The sequence below is a fragment of the Psittacula echo genome, assembly GCF_963264785.1.
Source record: "Psittacula echo genome assembly, chromosome: 2".
Classification (NCBI taxonomy): Eukaryota; Metazoa; Chordata; class Aves; order Psittaciformes; family Psittacidae; genus Psittacula; species Psittacula echo.
The window spans coordinates 12,497,287-12,516,093 of record NC_137737.1 but is presented as its reverse complement, the minus strand read 5'-3'; the positions used below and the strand labels follow the sequence as shown (position 1 = coordinate 12,516,093).

Genomic DNA, 18,807 nt, shown 5'->3' with positions numbered 1-18,807 from the left:
AGTTTTGACATTAGAAAATGCTACATCTTAATGCCTCATTGCTAATTCAAAGGAGAAAGTAGCTTGATAAGAGTTAAAAATAATGTTTTAATTGAAATTTTAACATTCTAAATTGTTTTGCAGTATCAATGTAAAATAGTGCATACAAAGTGCCAAAGAATGAATATTTCATATTACAAAGTCACGCAAAACCCCGAACCTGAACATCTTTGAAGTATTACAGTACACAATTTGAGGTAACAGCCCACCTGGTGTGTTGCAATGGTACATAGAATTGTACTCAGGTGATATAAGTTATCTTGCTGTGATATTAGCACAACATCGTAGCAATACAGTTCATTGTTAACCACAGTAGCAAACAGCAGTAAATGAAACTGGATTTTTACTAGGAGAGTCACTAGTTTTATAGCTCCTTTACAGCAACTGAATGGAAAGTCAGACAGACTTGACAGACCAACTCAATGCAAACAAAACAATGGAAAAGTACATCAATGCAAACTTTGGGAAAAGGAGCTAGATGACTTACCTTAAAATCTGTTGAAGAAAAAATAATGCCCATACTCTTAGTGTGTTCATTACAGAAGAATCCCTCCGTTAAAAAGACACAGGCACTATTTAGTTTCATGGGTTCATGAAGAAAAGCTGTATTCGCGCTGTACTTTTTAACACCAAATGCTATTTCCAGAGCCATACTGTTCCTATGAAGGGGCTTCATTAACAAATGAGGAAGCGATATCTCCATTAGAAAGATGTGTGGAAAAACAATGTTTGCCATACGAAGAAAAAGGAGAAAAATCAGTGAGGAAGTACGTGCTTAAGCTTTCTGGATATCATGGCACAAAAGGCAAAACTTAAATTGGCTTTAAGTATATTATATTTATAATTCTAAACATGTGTTCATACATCTCACAGGTATTCAACAATGACATTTTGAAGTTTTACTGTAATTGCAGAATTTATCCTAGAAGCAGAAAGGTGAATAATTTTAAAGTTTTTGGTGCAGTATGATGAGGTTAGTAAGTTTATTACATCTGCATTTTAATTCCTTGCTGATTCTTCACCAAATTACTGTAGTCTTTAGCAGTATGATGTGCTTATAATTGTTGGATCATATCCTGAAGTGCACAGGAGCAGCAGCTTAAACAGATGGAATTGTGGAAGGCCTGTAGTGATTAAACAATGATTCAAGATTATTTCCTCATTTCTCTTTCTGGAACATTTACCTTTGTTGATGTCACACCCAGTTCCAGGAGTTAACAGTTATTACCAGAGAAGATGGCTTTGATCCCTGGGTCAACTGTAAAGCTACGCTGGAAAAATGCATCTTTGCAATGTGCAGGGACAGCTAATACTGGCTACTGTATAAGCAGTCCCATCTCGTAACAATCTCTCTTCTGACATTAACTCTTTTCCTGTCTCCTTTCCAAATTGAGTTTCTTCTCATGTCTAACTGGGAACATGTCATAGCTTTAGTCTCTTTCATAAAATTGTATCTGTTTCTCCAACATCACCAAACATTGCAAGAAGTAAACTGCACTGAATTGCAAAGGAAATAGTACAGAAAAGGTGACTGGGTTAAGCACCCAGCAACTTTCTTGTGAGCTTCACAGTGCCTGACAAAAAAAGTAAAGAAAACTCGATACTTTGCTTTTTCCACAAAGTCATTAACTGATTTATAAATTCTAAAGACTGGAAATTGCCAAGTCATCTCAGTTTTGCTGGTACACATTACAGACAGTGATACTGATAGCTGCCATTTAAGGCACAGTTTTGTTTCTGGGATGAAGATTTAACCATTCTTGACACTGAACAGGCCTTATGTTCTCAGTTCTCTGAGCAACCCTTTTGAATGTAATACCAAAACAGTACAGCCAACTGAGGGAAGACACAAGTGATAAACTTTAGATTTAGAATTGAGGGAAGACACAAGTGACAAAGTGCAAGAGACTCAGCTAGGACATTTCGGCATGTTAACTTCCTTCCAGTCTGAACTTGTTCCTGAAGGCAGTATTAACCCAAGACATTTTATGCTCAAACAGGTAAATAAATATATATGACTATTCTACCTCAGCAAAAGACAAGTTAATAATTCTAATGTGATTCCCTGTGCTTTTCTACCTAACCATGCTTCACAACTAGAAAAATGTTTTCTGTGAACTATGTAAGATGCTTAGAACATGTTTTGAAAACTGAACTAATGTTTTATTTAACTCAGTTTTCACCCTCTACCTACTACTTAAAAGCCAAGATCAACAAATAATGGTTCCTTCAACAAAAATGTAGATATCTACTGCAGGCTTAATGTGGCATATTAAGAGCATGCCTGCAGCTGGAACTACTTCTTATTTATTCTCAATTACAATATTCCTAATGAATTTAGGAATGGATCTTCCACACACAGACAAACTCTATTAAAAAATCCTCGTTTTCCAGTTTAGTATAAAAATATAGCATGCATGCACACAAAACAAGAGCTCTCCAGGCAAACATGCCTGCCATAGGTGAAAACAAAAGATAATTTAAAAAAATTGAAAAATCTTGTACAGGTTAAAAAAAAGATGCTATGCATGTACTAAAGTCAGCTGTATAACACACTGCCATTCCTTTTATGCTATTCTAACAGGTGGATCCAGAAAGTACATTTGCTTGTATCTTGATATTTTATGTGCTTCTTAAATAGCCACACAACAGACCTGTTAATATAATCCAGAAATGTCTACTCAAATAAGATTTTTTTTTAAGTACAAAAGCAAGTTATTACAGAATTATGTTTATGACTCAACAAATTGAACTTTCCAAAGACAACACATTTGTTTCCTGAGATGGCTAAAAGTCATGTTTCAACTTCATGTTACACTATAATTAACAAAAAATACTATGCAGAAAAACAGAGGTAAACTTCAGCATACAAGCACATTTACAGAAACCACCTAATTTCACTAGTACTATTTGTGTTCATGTGTACACCTTAACAAAAGTCCTAAAATAATCTTTATACATTACAAAACAAGGATTTACAAAATTTCCATTTTATTTCCAAGCTATTCATTCTAAAAATGTTGAAACATAAAAAAATACCATTTCCTAAAGGAGTTTACAATAAAAGGCTAACAATCTGGCATGGAAGAGAGGTAAATATATGGAAACCTGTTTTAACAGTCACAAATCAGTCGCTGGTGATTAAAGAACACTTTGTTCTTCAAAGATGGTAGGCACTTCCACATAACGAGAAATGTAAGTTTTCCTACCACTCCTTTTCCCTCCCATACATAAAAATATCCAATGCAATAAAAACCAAAAGTAGGATAAAAGGGCAGACGTGGGATCAAATAAAACCATTAAGGTCTTGATTATTGTTCATCTTGGGTAAGTGTAAAGATTATGTCCCAAAGTTTTCCTGACAAGATGGAGTTATTTGGCCTTTAAAAGTGTTAGCTGAAATACCTCCCTTTTTTACCAGTATATGTTGTTTGCTCACTGCTGTATTGTTGGTTTATGTCTTTAACAGAAACTGGCTCTAGGCCAGCCCATGGGTCCTCAAGCATTGAAGGTCTGTAATAGTTTTCCACATCATTAGACACTCTTTTCTCTCTGCCATGCGCTGTACCAAATGGAGTAGATGTCCTGGGTGATCCCTTTGGAAGAAAACCATCAGGTAAAGAAACATTTAATAGACTAATTCAAACTAAAAGAAAAAAGTTTCCTTCTAATGTAGCAGAGCTTTGAAGCTGATTATTAATGATAATTACTACTCCTCATTTGCATCTTCCTCAGACAATAATAAAATGCTTTTAATTGAGTGATGTTTTACCAGGATAAGAAAAAAAACACCAAGTCTTTTCCAAAATACTTGTTTATGTCACTCTGGCATATGACTACATAGAAGCTCCTCATTCTATTTTTCAGAAGCTGCTTTTGTCAATGTTGTAACTCAAAAGCTGAACAACAAAACAGGGAGCTAGAGGCTGAGGAAGAATTGATAATGTCTACAAGAGCAGAAATCAGATATCAAGTACTTATAGATTTAACGAAGTACTGTATAATGCAAATAGCTACAAATGACCCAAGGAATGTAATGGGAAACCCACCCTGTTATAACCAAACTAGTGTTAGTGGGCAATCTGAGAACAGATGACTTTATCTGATATACAATCTGGATGGTAATCATTGACTAAACAGATGCTGCATTAAAGAAAGATGTATTGCAGGGAGCTTCATCCATTGTTCTTTTCCACTTTCCTTTTTAGGGAAGATTCACCTCCCTGAAATGTGAGGTTTTGTCTAAAGCTGTATTGGTTTAAGTTCATTTGTTTTAACCAATACTGAACAACACAGATACACAATAGTCTCCAAACATGCCTGTTGAATTCTCTACTACTAGAGAACCCCTTGAAGCTGATTATCAGCCTTAGGCTTTGTAAAGGAGGGTAAAAGCACTAATTAAGGGCCCTACAGAATCCAAGTAAATAGATCCTATGAAACAATTTCTGGGCAAAACTGAGAAGTGGTGCAATATATGAAGACCCTATGCTTCCACAGATTCCACTGAAATTGTTTGAAGCAATTTCTAAAAGTATGGTGTGGCAGGAGCCTGCTTTTGTGGGCCCAGTAAGTACTTTAACTCCTAAAGCTTGGCAATCGTGGCTACACAACCAAATGAAGAATCAGCCATGTCTTATTTACAAGGCACTTGTTTCTAATGATTCACAGTAACAGAATTAGGTTATATAGCTCAGATGATGATTTCATAACAGGAAAATCACTAGAAGGTAGAGAATTACTTTACTGTATCAAAACCATGAGGGTCAGGTCACAGAATCATCTCAGAATACATCTAAAAACTTTTCTAATAAGGGACATGGAATTTCCTAAAGCAAATCAACATGCTCTAGCAAAAGTAACATTTATGTGAAGCATTCATAGCTAATAGTAAAGCAGCAGTACACAGTGTATTCTATCTTCAAAATGAAAAAAAATGTAACTCTAAACACCATGTGTCATGGAAACCCTGTAAATCTGACACTGTAGAACAGTTTTAAGTGTGGAGTGTATTTAATGCTATGTCTAACCTGCAGAACTCAAAAGGAAGCTGAACTGGCAAAGTGATTTGCAGCATGTGGTGCCAGAACAAAATAATTCAATGGTAAGGCTCTTTTGGATGGATTTCTTTTATTGTAATAAATTTCACCATAATATAATGGCCATCAGCAACACTGACATTTTAGCATGATTGAAATCTAGGAAATTTATTAGTATGTAATACAAGATTGACAGCCTTCAATGATTTAAACATGTTAAATCTAGGCCTTTTTAAAAAAAAAATTTGGAAGACTAGTAATTATATGCTTTTTTAGAAAAAAAAAATAAAAATGTGATTATTCATTTTATAGGCCTGTGGAAATAGGAAAATATCCCTTCCTGTGCAAGTGAAAACATTCTGTACAAGAGAAAGTGTTTGGTTGCAAAGATAACCTCAAAAAACCTTTGTATTTTACTGTTGCCAACAGCATTTTCTCACTGAACTTTCCTTGAAGAAACAGTAAATCTATTCTCAATATTTCTTGCTCAGATAACAAATCTCTTTCTACAGTAGAAAACCTCCCATCTTTCGGTGCTATTCATTAACATGTTACTGAATGGGTTGAAAATGGGCACAGTCATCAGCTTTCTTCACCTGATGTAATTTTAGCTGCTAGCAGATGCACAGAAAAAAAATCACAACTGTACCATTTAAAAAAGATCTTTTATTTTACTTTCTGTAAAAGTTTTCAACCCATCACCATCAACTTAGCCACTGCTACTAGCTGGTTCACTGTCCCCCTTTGCATGAAGAGAAACACTACTGACAAGTGAATTCTAAGAGGAGATATGGAAGAAATACAACAGACTTTCATCTCAAAGGTGGCAGTAAGCATAAATATTGAAAGCACTGTAGTTCTCTTAACAGCATCTACAGAAAAGAGGGGAACTATCCACATACCTCAGAAGAAATATGATGCTTAGAAAATGCAAGAAAATCCCTCTACCTGAACCTATTCATGGCCTCATGGACTGAGATCCTTAGTTTGCCCACACTGAAGAAAATGAAGACTCACAGTTTAAGAGACTTCCTCACTCTCTGATTGCCTCTATTGCCCTGCCAGGCAAAACAACTCATGTATATACACATAAAAGTACATACATACACATTACTTTAGTCCTAGGCAAAGCTACGTAGAGAAAGACATACAATGTCCTAATGAAAACGTGACAATCCAGGACTGGATTCAAACTTGTACCTTCTTTATGACAGGTTTCTTACTTAACACCAGAACAGAGCCTATGCGACTGTTCCTGCCCACTGGTTCTGACATGAAGCAGTTGTGAATAAAACCAGAGGTGTATTCTGCTCAGCTAATTTAAGACAGGCTTTGAAACTGAGTAAGAACTACTTAATCGAATATCCAAAGAATGAGCTTCTGAAGGGAAAATATACATCGGTGACATGCAGAAACCTCATGTCCTTTGCCTTTGAAACAGGTACAGAGGTGTCCTGGGTACAGGAAGCCACCTGTAGGCTTCCACACTGGGAGAGCTTTTGCTGTTGTGCTGAAAATGTTTAAAGTTCATAATGATTCCCTTCCACCAACTATAAGATTCCTGTAAGATAGTCATCTGCATCATAAAAAAGTAACCAAGACTTTTCTTTTTGATGGAAATGTGACTATGCAGTGCAGACAAATTTAACATTTTACTAATATCTATTAAAGATTTGACTTCATTGTTACACTTTAATACGTGGCAGTAAGAGCACCTAAAAATTTTATCATTGCACTGCATGTGTCATTTGTTGCTTTTAAGACTTCTCAATATTGCATAAAGCAAGCTATGTGCATAAAGTTGGTATCATCTCAAGAACTGTCATCCCTATCTGCATTGCCAGTCCCATGCCCCAACTAAACCTCCTGAAAGAAGCGTAACTTGCAACATCTATTGTTGATAGCTTTCAGGAAAACTACTCCTTATAAATGGAAGCTTTCAGTGCAATGCAAAGACTTTAAAATGGTACTGTTATCCTAACAGATGTTCTCAATTCTGCTTAAAGTAGCCTCAGCTCAATTCCCTTTAACAGAGCATTCTTTTTCTCTACTCATGTCTCAGAAAGCTGTGTGTGGATAAGGCAGTTTCCACGATGTAAGAAAGACAACATAAGCAAAGTAAAAGCACACAGCACTTCACCACTCTGTTAAAACTGACCAAAGGGAGGTGCATACCAAGGGAAGGAATTGTTTGATGCAGTTCTGGGTGACACTTCACTTCCTTTCTACCTTTACATACAGAACATGAAAAAAATAAAGCTACACTCTTGAGTCCCTGTGTCTTCACAACAGACCTCAGCCAAACCTGGGGCCCCCTTCCCTCTCCTCATCACACAGCTGCCTGACCTGGGGTCTCTCCATCCTCTCTAATGGAGAAAAGACAGACATTCCCTTGTGCGGGGCAAGGCTTCCTCTCTCCTGAAAACCGTGGTGGAGGAGATGGCCACTGCGCCTCATCACAAGCCCTCGGCCTGCTCTCCCTGCGGGCTGAGGGCTCGGTTTCGCACCAGCAGCTCCCTCCCCCCCCGCCGCCTCGCGGTACAGAGGTACAGGCCTGCGTCCCTCACCGCCCTGCCCCATACCTGGTAGGGCCGCTGGAAGCCCCCGGGCGAGCGCTTGTGCTGCTGCGGATGCAGGGTAGTTCCAGCCGGGGATTTGCTGCCGTAGGGAGCCGGGTACCGGGGACTGACGCTGTGCGGCCGGCGCGGGGTATGCCCCCCGTGCGAGGGACTCCCGAACCGCCCGCCGCCGCCGCCGCCATGGAAGCCGTGTCCTCGAGGCGAGTGGCCGCTGCCATAAGGCCCAGGCCAGGGCATGTAGGGCGGCGTGTGGTGGGGGCTCCCGTAGCCCCGCGGGGAGGGCGGCATAGGGCCACCGCCGGACGGAGGGCTCCGGAAGCCGTGGCCCGCGTACGGAGGCGTCGGGGGGCGGAAGCTCTGCCTGTACATGACCCTGGCGGCGCGACGATGGCGGAGTGGAATTAACCTGCGCGGCGGCGGCGCCTCAGCGGGGCGGTGTCGTTGCTCGCGGTTTTTCTCTTCCCCTCTTTCCCCGCCAGGCGGCTGATAAGTTCCGGCCTCAAAGCGTTCCGGGCCGCGGAAGGCCAGGCCTGGGGCACCCGGGTGGCAGGGCCCGGGGTGGGAAAGGAGCGGAAGAAGGGGAAGGAGCCGGGGTCGGCTGGGCCCCTGCGGGGAGGCGGTTCGCCGCTGGCGTGCCCTGGAGCCGGCGGCCGCGTTCCCTGCCGGTACCTGAGAGCAGGTCCCGTGCGTCCTGCTTAGGGCCGGGAGGGCGGAGGGCCGGCTTAGCAGCGATTTGTAACGCATCTTCGAGCTGGAGACGAATAACTTGAAGTAAAAAAGCCTTAGCAGAAATACATGGCAGCTGTGCCTGTTAACTGATGTTGTAAAGCATAAGTGATAAACCATCGTATTTGTGAACGTGCATAGTTGTGAAGTGAACGTGCACGGCACTACAGCTGGTAAAAATCAACCAAATCAGCCCCAAATAAGCAAAGCATTTGTCTCCAGTTTCGTGGCACCTCAGATATGCTTATCTGAACTCCTTTCTTATGTAGTCTTTTAATAATGAGCTTCCAGATACTTAAATTATAACTGTCCCAATGGAAAATGTGTGCAATAAGATATTTAAAATAGTACTTTAATAGAAAGTTTGCCTTTTTTAAACTCAGTTTGAACCATCAGCAATTCTTCAGAAGAGCTAGTAGCTCAGGCTGTGAGAGCTACACATACAAATTTGTATGGAAGTGCTTTCTCGAAGGAGAAGCTCATATTTAGCAACATAAGATCAGTTTAATGATGTTCTTTGTGAACATTTCTGCTCTGTTCTTAGCGATGTTAAAGCAAATCCTCAACAGCTCAGTTAAAAAATAATGCAGATTTTTTCTTTTTAATTTCCATCAGTGCAATGAAGCTCTACTCGGTTTTAGGACATTGCAAGGCATGGAGATTAAAAAGGGCTTTCAGAAGAGCAACAAACAAAAGCTAGCAAATAAAATAAGCATATTGTTTCTTTGTACAACAGTCTTGCTTTTCTTTGTCTTTAAACAGCTGTTGTTCGGGTGTTTGGAGTGTTTTGGTTGGTTGCTTTGGTTTTTTTTCCCCCAATGGCGAAAATTAACTTGACATGCTCAGTGAACTCAGCTCCCCACCACATTTTGCAGTCTGCCTGTGAAAAATGGGGCTATAGCCTCACAATTCTAAAACGGAGGGGTCGTGGGTTAAGCCTAGCCTATAACTCAGGACCACTCAGCCCCTCGCTCACTCCCCCCTTCTTCCTCCCCCTGCTCCCGGAGGGATGGGGAGGAGAATCGAAAGAATGTAACTCCCACAGTTTGAGATAAGAACAATCCAGTAACTAAGGTATAACACAAATCACTGCTGCTACCACCAGTAATAATAATGATAAGGGAAATAACAAGGGAAGAGAATACAATTGCTCACCATCTGCTGACCGATACGCAGCCCAACTCGAGCAGCCATGTGGGCCTTCCAGGTAACTCCCCTCAGTTTATATAGTGGGCATGACGTGCTGTGGTATAGAATACCTCTTTGGCTAGTTCGGGTCAGGTGTCCTGTCTCTGCTTCCTCCCGGCTTCCCCTCCTCCCTGGCAGAGCGTGAGACTGAGAAAATCCTTGATCGGAGTAAACATTACATGAGCAACAACTAAAAACATCGGTGTTATCAGCGCTGTTCCCAGGCTAAAGTTGAAAACACAGCACTGCACCAGCTACTACAAGGGAGAAAAATGACGGCTACTGCTGAACCCAGGACAGGAGGCTAAAGCTCCTCACGTATTTTCTTTTGCTTATCCTTTACTGTGTTATCTTCTCTAGAAGACCAACTTTCTATCTACTATTATTATGATGCACACAAGGAATGCCAAGCCTACACAGGACAGTTAATCAATCTTATCAGCCTTGTTCCAGAGAAGAACAGCTTAATTTAATTTAAAGCCTTTTCACACCGAGCAGATCAGAAATACATACTGTTACACACACGTTGAGTTATGCTGGGGTAAATTCACTGATGAATTTCTTCTTGTTGACAAACCCTAACTGCCTCTGAGGTTTCAAGCATTCACGTTACACTTCTCATTGCACATCACTTCTCTGGCTTAAACCACGACATCAACAAACCCGATGTGTAGAAGATTTTCTCTACTTTCTTCTTCTGCATTTTGTCCGTCTGACACGCAGCGCTCTGTACACTGAGCTAGAAGCACATGTTTCCACCCATCAAACAGCAGTTTGCCCAGGAACTAGATGTTGCAGCAAAATAATCCTTAAGTCTACTTTGTATAAATATGAAGGGTTTAGTCCAGCCACCTGTATCCTGCATGCTAAGAAAACAGGCAGCCAAGAAAGCCAAGAGCATCCTGGCCTGTATCAGCACCAGTGTGTAAGCAGAGCCAGGGCAGTGATCATTCCTCTGTGCTCGGCACTGGTGAGGCCGCACCTTGAATCCTGTGTTCAGTTCTGTGCCCCTCGGTACGAGAGAGACATTGAGGTGCTGGAGTGGGGCCAGAGAAGGGCAATGGAGCTGGTGCAGGGCCTGGAGCACAAGTGTGATGGGGAACGGCTGAGGGACCTGGAGGGTTTAGTCTGGAGAAGAGAAGGTTCAGGGGGGACCTTATTGCTCTCTGCAACTGCCTGACAGGAGGATGGAGCCAGGAGGGGGCTGGTCTCTGCTCCCAAGTAACAGGGGATGGGACAAGAGGAAACGGCATCAAGCTGCACCAGGGGAGGTTTAGATGGAGACAAGGAACAATTCCTCCCCTAAAGGGTGCTCAGGCACTGGAACAGGCTGCCCAGAGCAGCGCTAGAATCACCATCCCTGAAAGTCTTCACACACAGTGTAGATGAGGCCTTCAGTGTCACGAGTGAGTGGTGGACTTGGTAGTGCTGGAGGCACGGTTGAACTTGGTGATCTTAAAGGTCTTTTCCCTCCTAGCTGATTGACTCTAGGCAAGCGGCGCTCCTTTCAACGGGCACTGCTTCACAGCTGAGCGCTCCCGGACCCTCAGCTCAGGGCGGGAAAACCGGGAGGCGGAGTCTGCGGGAGGCCCCACCCACCCGCGCCTGCGCACCGCCCCGACCCGGGACCGATTTAACGCTGTCGCCGGTTGTGCCGGGGGTAGGGGGTGGTGGCTGGCGGCGCTTGCGCGGTGCGGTTCCTTGCGCATCTTTTCGCGGCGCTTTGGCAGGCATGCGACGATGCTGCGCGGCGGGCTGCGAGGAACGCGCTGGTGTGGTGGGCTGTGGAGGAGCCTGCGTCTCGCGAATGTCGGCGGCAGTACCGCACCGCGCTGCCTCAGAGCTCTGAGCGCTGCCTTCTCTAGCAACGGTGGCGGGGAGCGGAGCGGAGGCGCTCCCCCGGCAGGTAGCGGTGCCGCGCCCTCCTCCTTAGTCTCTATTCCGTCCCTTTGCCCGTTACATCCCGCTAGGGCTCTGAGGCGGTGCTGCGAGGGTCGGAGCCGTTTTGCTGGTGGGGGGCGGTGGGACGTGAAGCGCCTGAGGGAGGGTCGGTCTGGTTGCAGCCCCTTGCACCGTGGGCTGTCCGTGGGGTCTTGTGAAGGGGAGTCGGCGCTGGGGCGCGGAGCGGGTGATGAGCAGGGTCGTTTGTGTGTGTAGCTCCCTGCGGGGTTGAGGTGAGTGCAGCCGCCGCTGGACTTTGCGCTGCGCTGGGTCGCGTGGGGTAAGAAGTGGGATGGGTGATGGGGGAAGCTGGGGGGATGCTTGCTGTCCGGTTCTAGGCCTGGTGTCTCAAAGGTTACAACACGCTTGACTTCATGCAACTGTGTGTTTGTTTGAATGAAGAGAAATAAAACCGAGCTGCAACCAAGTCATTTTCCTCTGGCTTTCAGTTCTCTTGTTACTTAACAACACAGGAAAATTGCATTGGTGAAAAATTGCAATTAATGAAATTGCATTGGTTTCATTAGAATCTGAGGAAGTTTAGAGTTACCTTTCTTAAGATACGCTTACCAAGTGCATCGCTAATTGAAGTGTACCTATTGATAGTGAGCTGATCCATAGCAGTGATGGACTTGGATCCTAACTTGCTGCATGTATGAACTAAAAAATACCGGTTGTGCAATCAAAGTAGAGACAATAGACTTAAGGATGAGATGTCCTCTGGAACTGAGTGTAATTGGCATGGAATCTATTCACTGTTAATTTGCAATTGTGCAGAAATCATAGAATGGTTTGGTTGGAAGGGACTTTCAAGGTCATCTAGTTCCTATCCACTGCCATAAGCAGGATACTTTCAGCTCTCTTTTCAGTGCAGCCTTCTATCGCTTATAAGTATGAAGTTTTGGCACTTTTTTTTTGGGGGGGGGGAGGGAAATAGAACATTAAAATTAACTTATGTTTTACAGAATGATCATTTACTGGAATTATGTTAGACCAACCTTGGAACAACCTGCTGAGCTTAACTGAAGTTTGAACTGTATTGGGAGGGGAGTGGATCTATTTATTCTTCATTAAAGTTGTAAATAAAAGATTCATGTGACTGTAGTTTGCAGTAAGTTCAAGCATCATGGGAATAAAGAGTTTACAAACAAGGTGTAGTTAGAGCTGGGAAAGTGGAATTTTTTCTTTGAATCATCAAGATATTGGAGTAATTAAAAAAATTATATGAGAAAGTGTGAGTTCACATTTTAGAGAATTTAAGCAATTGAGCCAGAATTCCAACAGAAAACAGGCTGCAGGAAAAGTTTAACTTAAGATGTGTGGCTGGGGGAACAACCTGGAGATGCTTCTGGCCAAGAAGTCCTCAATTCTGATCTCTTTTCTTTCCTTCTTTTTGTTCTGCACTATGGGGTTGGTAGCGTTCTGGTACTTAGGATCAGTGTACTGGAACTGCTGTTTCTCTCATGGTCAACAAGCCTTTAATTGTAGTTGTTTCAGCCAATTAGTGTCTTGCTGGAATGCAAATCTAGGTCCCAAATATTTTCTTTTCTGACTATCTGCTCTTTTAATTTGAAGGGACTAACACTACTCAAGAGTTTTCTTTTTTTCCCCTTGATTTTCAGATGCAAGCTTTTGATCTCTTCCTTGCATTTCTTCATCATTGTGCACATGGGTGTTATTTATTGGCATTAAGCAATTCACAGTGGTCTGTTTGTCTCTGAAACAACAATTGTACTCCCCTGTTCTGTTCTGACTATAGAAGATTTCTAATCCCTGAGTGGAGTGTTAGATGTTACCACAATGTGAGTGATACAATAATTGGTAAGGATTCTTAAGTCTTAGTTATGCATAAATGGGTATTTACAGGCTAATTTTAATACATTTTAGGCTTCCTTGAGGAATATCTTCTGTGTATTCCTGTAACTTAGCCGCAGGTAGAGAATCTTATGGCTCTTCAAAGTTGCTGTTCTGATAGTGTATCTGTGAGAAACAGAAGTAATACTAAGTGCTGGCTTAGGAGGAGAGTAGTTGAGCTGTTGAGTAAGGAGCACAGCTTTAAAGGATGTAGAACAAATAGAGGAAGATGGACCCTTTTTCTTACCTAAAATGATATTTATTTTTTTAGGGGAGTGTGCTCTCAGTAAAGCTGTTTCCTTGTTTTCTGTAAACAGTAATGCCACTGTGAGGCAGATAGTGTGCTCAGTTCCTTAACAAACACAGGGTTAAGTGTTTTCTCAGCTATAGCCAACCTGATAAAATTGAGGTTACACTGGAGGATATGTGGTGTTTACCTGACACTGGCACAACCTACAAACCAAAACCTGTCGAGTCCCTCTGAAGTGATTGATAATAATGGAGGAAAATTACTTGAAGAAAGGGGTGAAAGCGTTCTCACAGAAATCAGTACAGTGAATGAAAACGTCTTAACAGAGCCTTGAATTCCCAATCCTGTTTCATATTGCCATAGATTTTAAATTGTACGCATTCCTCTCTCTTCATGTCCTTCTTATCATATATACAGTAAGGTAGGAGGGAGAGTTATGGGGTTGAGTAAAGGTTGGCTCAGGACTGATGGAGGCAGTGTGGAGCAGGGGACACAGGTGTCGGCTGCTGCATGATTCAGGAGATGCCCTGCACTACCTTGCGTGCTTTGAGGGACTGTGGTTCTTTTTTCTTCCCTGCTCTGTAGGAAATCTAGGCTTCAATTACTTTTTTCTGTGTTTCTCTCCCTTCTGCCACCATGTTTTAAATCATTCTCTTATCTGGTCAAACACCTGTGGTCTAGACTGTGAGATTGCTTGCTCTGTGATGCTTATTGCTACTGCTGTTGTTTCTTAGAGCTAGTCAGGTTGAAAAGGATGAGGGAAGGATGAAAGCATTGTCATTTCCTAGCAGTTATTTTGCATAAGATAGAATAAGTATCTTGGTTCATATACTCTACCTTATTTTGTGTGTGTGATGCAAGTGCACAAACCTACACAGGTCAGAACACTTTGTGAGGATGCTGTGCTTCACATTGGTCTACTACCTGTTAGTTTCAGTTTGTGTCATTCTGATGTTGCTTGCTGTGCTTTTATTGCATCTTTCTTCAGATGAGTCTTTAAAAGCTGTATGAGTGTCTGTGGAAGGCCCTTGTGAAAATTGTAGAATTGCTGGGTATTCTGCAATGTTAAGTACAAGGCTTTCCAACTTTGAAAGGTTTATTCATGTAATATACTCTGAGTAGCTTACCTGGGCAGAAAGCTTTATTATCCTTTATTTGGGGATGGAGATGGGGGAGGATGATGGGTGAGTGTCATAAAAGCAGTGTTTCAGTTACTAATGAGAAACATACCTTACGGGGGGGAAAAAAACCTGAAGTACAAGTCACTGTTTTTTGTTTCTTGTCAGGTGCTAGTAATGTAAAGCCATTGGATGGTGTGAAAATTCTTGATTTAACAAGGTTTGTGTTTTATCTGTAATTTGGAGTAGTCTGTTTAGATGCAAATACTGTGATAGGAAAAATTAGGGAAATTATAATTGTTTCTATTGTTACAGGGTGCTTGCAGGGCCTTTTGCCACCATGAATTTAGGAGATCTAGGAGCTGAAGTCATCAAAGTGGAAAGACCAGGTAAGGTTTTTATTTCTCTACTTTAGATATAAGAAGAATGCGGGGTAGCTTAATTACCCCACAGAATAAAAATTTGGGGTAGGTTTGCTTATACATGTATGATCTGTTTGCTTTAAGCTTAACACTGTGCTCTGTGTATGTGTGTTTTGATCAGAAGTAGCCTGTGTGTACATTTAGAGGAGTGAGAAGGTTGAAGCTATAAGGTCAGGTAACTTTTTCAGTTATTAATGTATGAAACAATACTGAGTCACAACTTAAAATGCCTTATTCCGTCACTCAAAGCTAAATTGATTTTGTTTGAATTGCTTGGACTTTTCTTAGATTTTAAGTTTGCATGGGGTTGGGCATGCTTAGATGTGTGGTGATTTTGTGATGTGGTGAGAGGGTTAAAATGGTTTTAACTGTAGTGTTTGATACACAACATTTGATAAACTTGTAAAACGTTGCAGCAATTAGTTACATAAGAATTATGGGCAAGGGTTTTTTTTTCCTTTTTCAGCCTCATGATTAAAGGGAAGAAAGGTCTTTTCCAACCTAATTGATTTTGTTGAGCATTTAAATATATATGCTGTTTGTTAGCAGTGCTTTTAAGTAATATTATACAGATCTAGTGGGACTGGCAAGCGTTTGACTGGTGGAGTATAAGGTGACCTTTTCTTGAGAAGGATTTTAATATATTGCTAGAGTTGCAGGTAACAAAGTGAACAGAGTTGCTTTCTGCATGAGGTAGTTGTATCTTTGAAGTCCAGGATCTAATAATTCCTGCATGGATGGAATTAATTGGAAAAGGGAGGTTTCTGAATTTGCTTGGAAATTTTCATGCTAATGCTGAAAGTGAGACTAATGAGCTTTAGGTGTGTGTTTTCAGATGCAGAAACTTGTGTAGCTCCTTCTGAGTCTCATTGGACTCTGTGTATTAAGATTCATAAATAGTATTTATTGTATTTTTCTGTATTTTTAGCTTCACTAAATGGTTTTCTTTTTCCCCTCAGCACATGCACTTCTTACTCAAAGAGTTGCTGCGGATTGGGTAATGGTAAAAAATGCTTTAATCTTGTGAAATAGCTACACTTCTTAATTTGTAAGACTATACAAGAATAACAACAAATTGCAAGGCATTCAGCTCCTTTTTAGAAACATTCCCTGGATTTGGCTTTGTTTTATGCATCATTATGCATTTGTGCAGCTGCTATGGCATAATTACATGCCTCATTATGTCATGTTTTTTTTCCTCCTTTAATTTTCCATGTTTTTAAGTTTCTTTCTTATCGTGGTATTAATTTTGAAGGGAGCTGGTGAAGATAATTGCACATTTGAGATAGTAAAACGTATTACATTCCCTATATTTTAAATAGCAAAACCTGAATGTTTGAACATTTAACAAAACATTGAATATCTAACCAAAATTTTGTCACATCAACCTATGGGCTGTCCTTAATCACTCACTGTTGCTTCCAATATTTTCACTTTTCTGATAGGGCAGAAGCTGCATCCATTTTGTACTATTCAGATTAGTCTGTGGTCTTATTCCAAGCATCTAGGTAGTAGGAATGGAGCTATGTCAATGATTAAGTATGAAGTAACAGTTTTGGAGACTTGCATTCCAGGTCATAGTTTTGTTTTGTGATTGAAGATGAGAGGCAGTCTGAGAATTCTGAATTTCAAACGTTTTAGAACGTGAGTAATCAACTTTTTCTGTGAGAGGATGTCTACATCACAAGAGTGTTAATACTTAAGGGATAGTAGCCACAATAGTGTCCTACATGGAAAGTGTTACTGAAATGTTTTGTTTTGAATGGCTTGAAGTGGTAACATGTCTTCCTGCTTGAACCAAAATAGTTCTTTGAAATACTGAACAGTACAAAAGTTGATAAGGAATTTATATGTTTGCATAACTTCTGCCACGTTTGATTTTTAAATGGCTGTAGACTTTGTGTTATCAGAGCCATTGTCATGTAGCATACTATCTTGTGTAAGACTGGTCTTTCAGCTTGTTTCTGGATCTATGCTAGTATCGGTCTTCTTTGTTGCCTTGCTAAGGGAAGCTTTCACTCAGGTAAAGTTAAGTAGATAAAGTCTAGATACTGAAATAGACATAGGGATGCATGCTTGCTAGCACTTGGGATGATGATTATATTGGAATTTAAATTTAGCTTTAATTCTAAAAGATTGCTAGTGTTCATGATAATTAACAAAGATTTAAAATTGGAAATTAAGCATGAATGATACAATGACATCAGCATCTGCAGCAGCTTAAATGCCATCTTGCCTTGTAAGGTGGGAGCATCTCTGGAAGGGCTGGAGGTGGGTGATTGCACCAGCAATAGAATTTGCTTCTTGTTGGTGTTTGGCAGCATACAGCTTAACAAGTTGGTGCTGATCCGTGGTATCTTTATGCTGTGTCTTGAGTGTTTCAGGAATAGCTTATTGACCATGTGCACTGTGTGACTCAGTGCAGGGCAAAAGCTTCAACTAAATTCTTCCAGGTAGCCTAAAATTGTGGTGTTGTATCTCTGCTTTAAGCTATAAAATATAAAAAACCGAAGCAAACAAAGAGCCCCTTAACCCTCATCCACCCAAAAAACCAAACCTCTAAACCAACCCACAAAAAATCAACCAAAACCCTGCAAATACATTAGTGGTATAGGGCTACATATTATTATTTTAAAGCCTAATAGTAATCCCAGCACTAGCAACCACTGTGTCCACTTTGCTTAATTACCTTCACTTTTAAGGTTTGGTTTTTTTAAACATAACCCCCCTAAAATCTATATATTAAACTGATTTTTGTCCTGCTTACTAGATGAAGCTTAAGTGGGGAAATATGACATTGGAAGAAAACTTATTCGTTGGCAGTGTGATATTGGCCAACTAAGAAAATGTGATGGTATTTCTTTCAGGAGCTGGTGATGATACGAGAGCCTGGGGCCCACCTTTCATCGGAACTGAAAGTGTTTATTTTCTCAGTGTCAATAGAAATAAAAAGGTAAGTGGAGTGCAGTATTGAACATAAGCCTATGCTTTTTTTTTTAATTACAACTGAAGATGTAACACTTCTCCATATATAGTGGAGCAATAGCTAGATTGCCTTTAAGTTATGATGAGTCAATTTCAGAAGAAAACCAAACAGTTGGGAACAGAAAAGGCTGAAAACCTATGGTATGCTGCTGTAGTTGGTTGAGGCAAACTCAGAAAGCAGGAGTGGTCCTGCCAGTCCTCAGATACTGGTGCAAACTGACTGAAAATGAGCCTTGCTGCAGGTAAGGGTTATTTTACTTGAAAGATCCGTCTTTTTCAGGTCCATCAGCTCAGCTGACCTGCTGCAGCTGGATGAGTGTAGGCATCGTGCCACAGTTGGGTTGGCTTAAGGGTAGCTTGTGAAATTTGAGGATTAAGATGAAGCATCATGACATGCCTGAGCTGTTTAATGGCTTTTTGCCATTGAAACAAATGTTTCTGGTATCCCCATGTGTCCTTGCAGTAGTAGGTGCTGTGCAAACATACAATGAACAGACTGCACATCTGTCAGACTTGTTTTGGTGCTTGTCTGATCCATTGGTAGCACAGTTCAGCTTGATTTACCAACAGATTGTTTTTTGGTGGGGGAGGTAGTGTGTGTATGTTAAAATTTACTTATTTGATTTAGCTGTAATATGAAGCTTGACTGTTAGTTATGTTCAGAAG

General features: G+C 41.1%; 3 protein-coding genes across 3 annotated transcripts in view; 2 read left to right on the top strand and 1 right to left on the bottom strand.

Annotated features, from left to right (window-relative positions):
- Positions 1–7,598, top strand: part of CDK13 (cyclin dependent kinase 13) — a 68,703-nt gene extending 61,105 nt beyond the window's left edge. Inside the window, exons 16-18 of the transcript XR_013956303.1 lie at positions 3,509–3,655; positions 5,076–5,143; positions 6,293–7,598. The gene's annotated coding sequence lies outside the window, so the exon portion shown is untranslated. The remainder of the gene's footprint in view (positions 1–3,508; positions 3,656–5,075; positions 5,144–6,292) is intronic.
- MPLKIP (M-phase specific PLK1 interacting protein) lies at positions 68–8,110 on the bottom strand. Its single transcript, XM_080611662.1, has 2 exons — positions 7,661–8,110; positions 68–3,635 (listed from the first exon to the last, which is right to left on the bottom strand). Exons 1-2 carry the CDS (start codon positions 8,024–8,026, stop codon positions 3,432–3,434), a joined length of 570 nt encoding a protein of 189 aa, XP_080467788.1. The 5' UTR covers positions 8,027–8,110; the 3' UTR covers positions 68–3,431.
- Positions 8,111–11,311: 3,201 nt separating this feature from the next.
- SUGCT (succinyl-CoA:glutarate-CoA transferase) overlaps positions 11,312–18,807 on the top strand; it is a gene marked incomplete at both ends in the record, with an annotated part of 312,897 nt that continues 305,401 nt past the window's right edge. Inside the window, 4 exons of the mRNA XM_080610616.1 lie at positions 11,312–11,477; positions 14,903–14,954; positions 15,050–15,123; positions 18,024–18,109. Of these exons, the coding sequence (XP_080466742.1) occupies positions 11,312–11,477; positions 14,903–14,954; positions 15,050–15,123; positions 18,024–18,109 (378 nt within the window). The remainder of the gene's footprint in view (positions 11,478–14,902; positions 14,955–15,049; positions 15,124–18,023; positions 18,110–18,807) is intronic.

What these genes read in the sequence shown, in the direction of transcription:
- MPLKIP (XM_080611662.1), bottom strand. Translation starts at nt 8,026, where the DNA reads ATGTACAGGCAGAGCTTCCGCCCCCCGACGCCTCCGTACGCGGGCCAC. An exon ending in GCTTCCAGCGGCCCTACCAG is followed by an intron (nt 3,636 to 7,660) that starts GTATGGGGCAGG and finishes TTTCTTCCAAAG; the next exon opens with GGATCACCCAGGACATCTAC.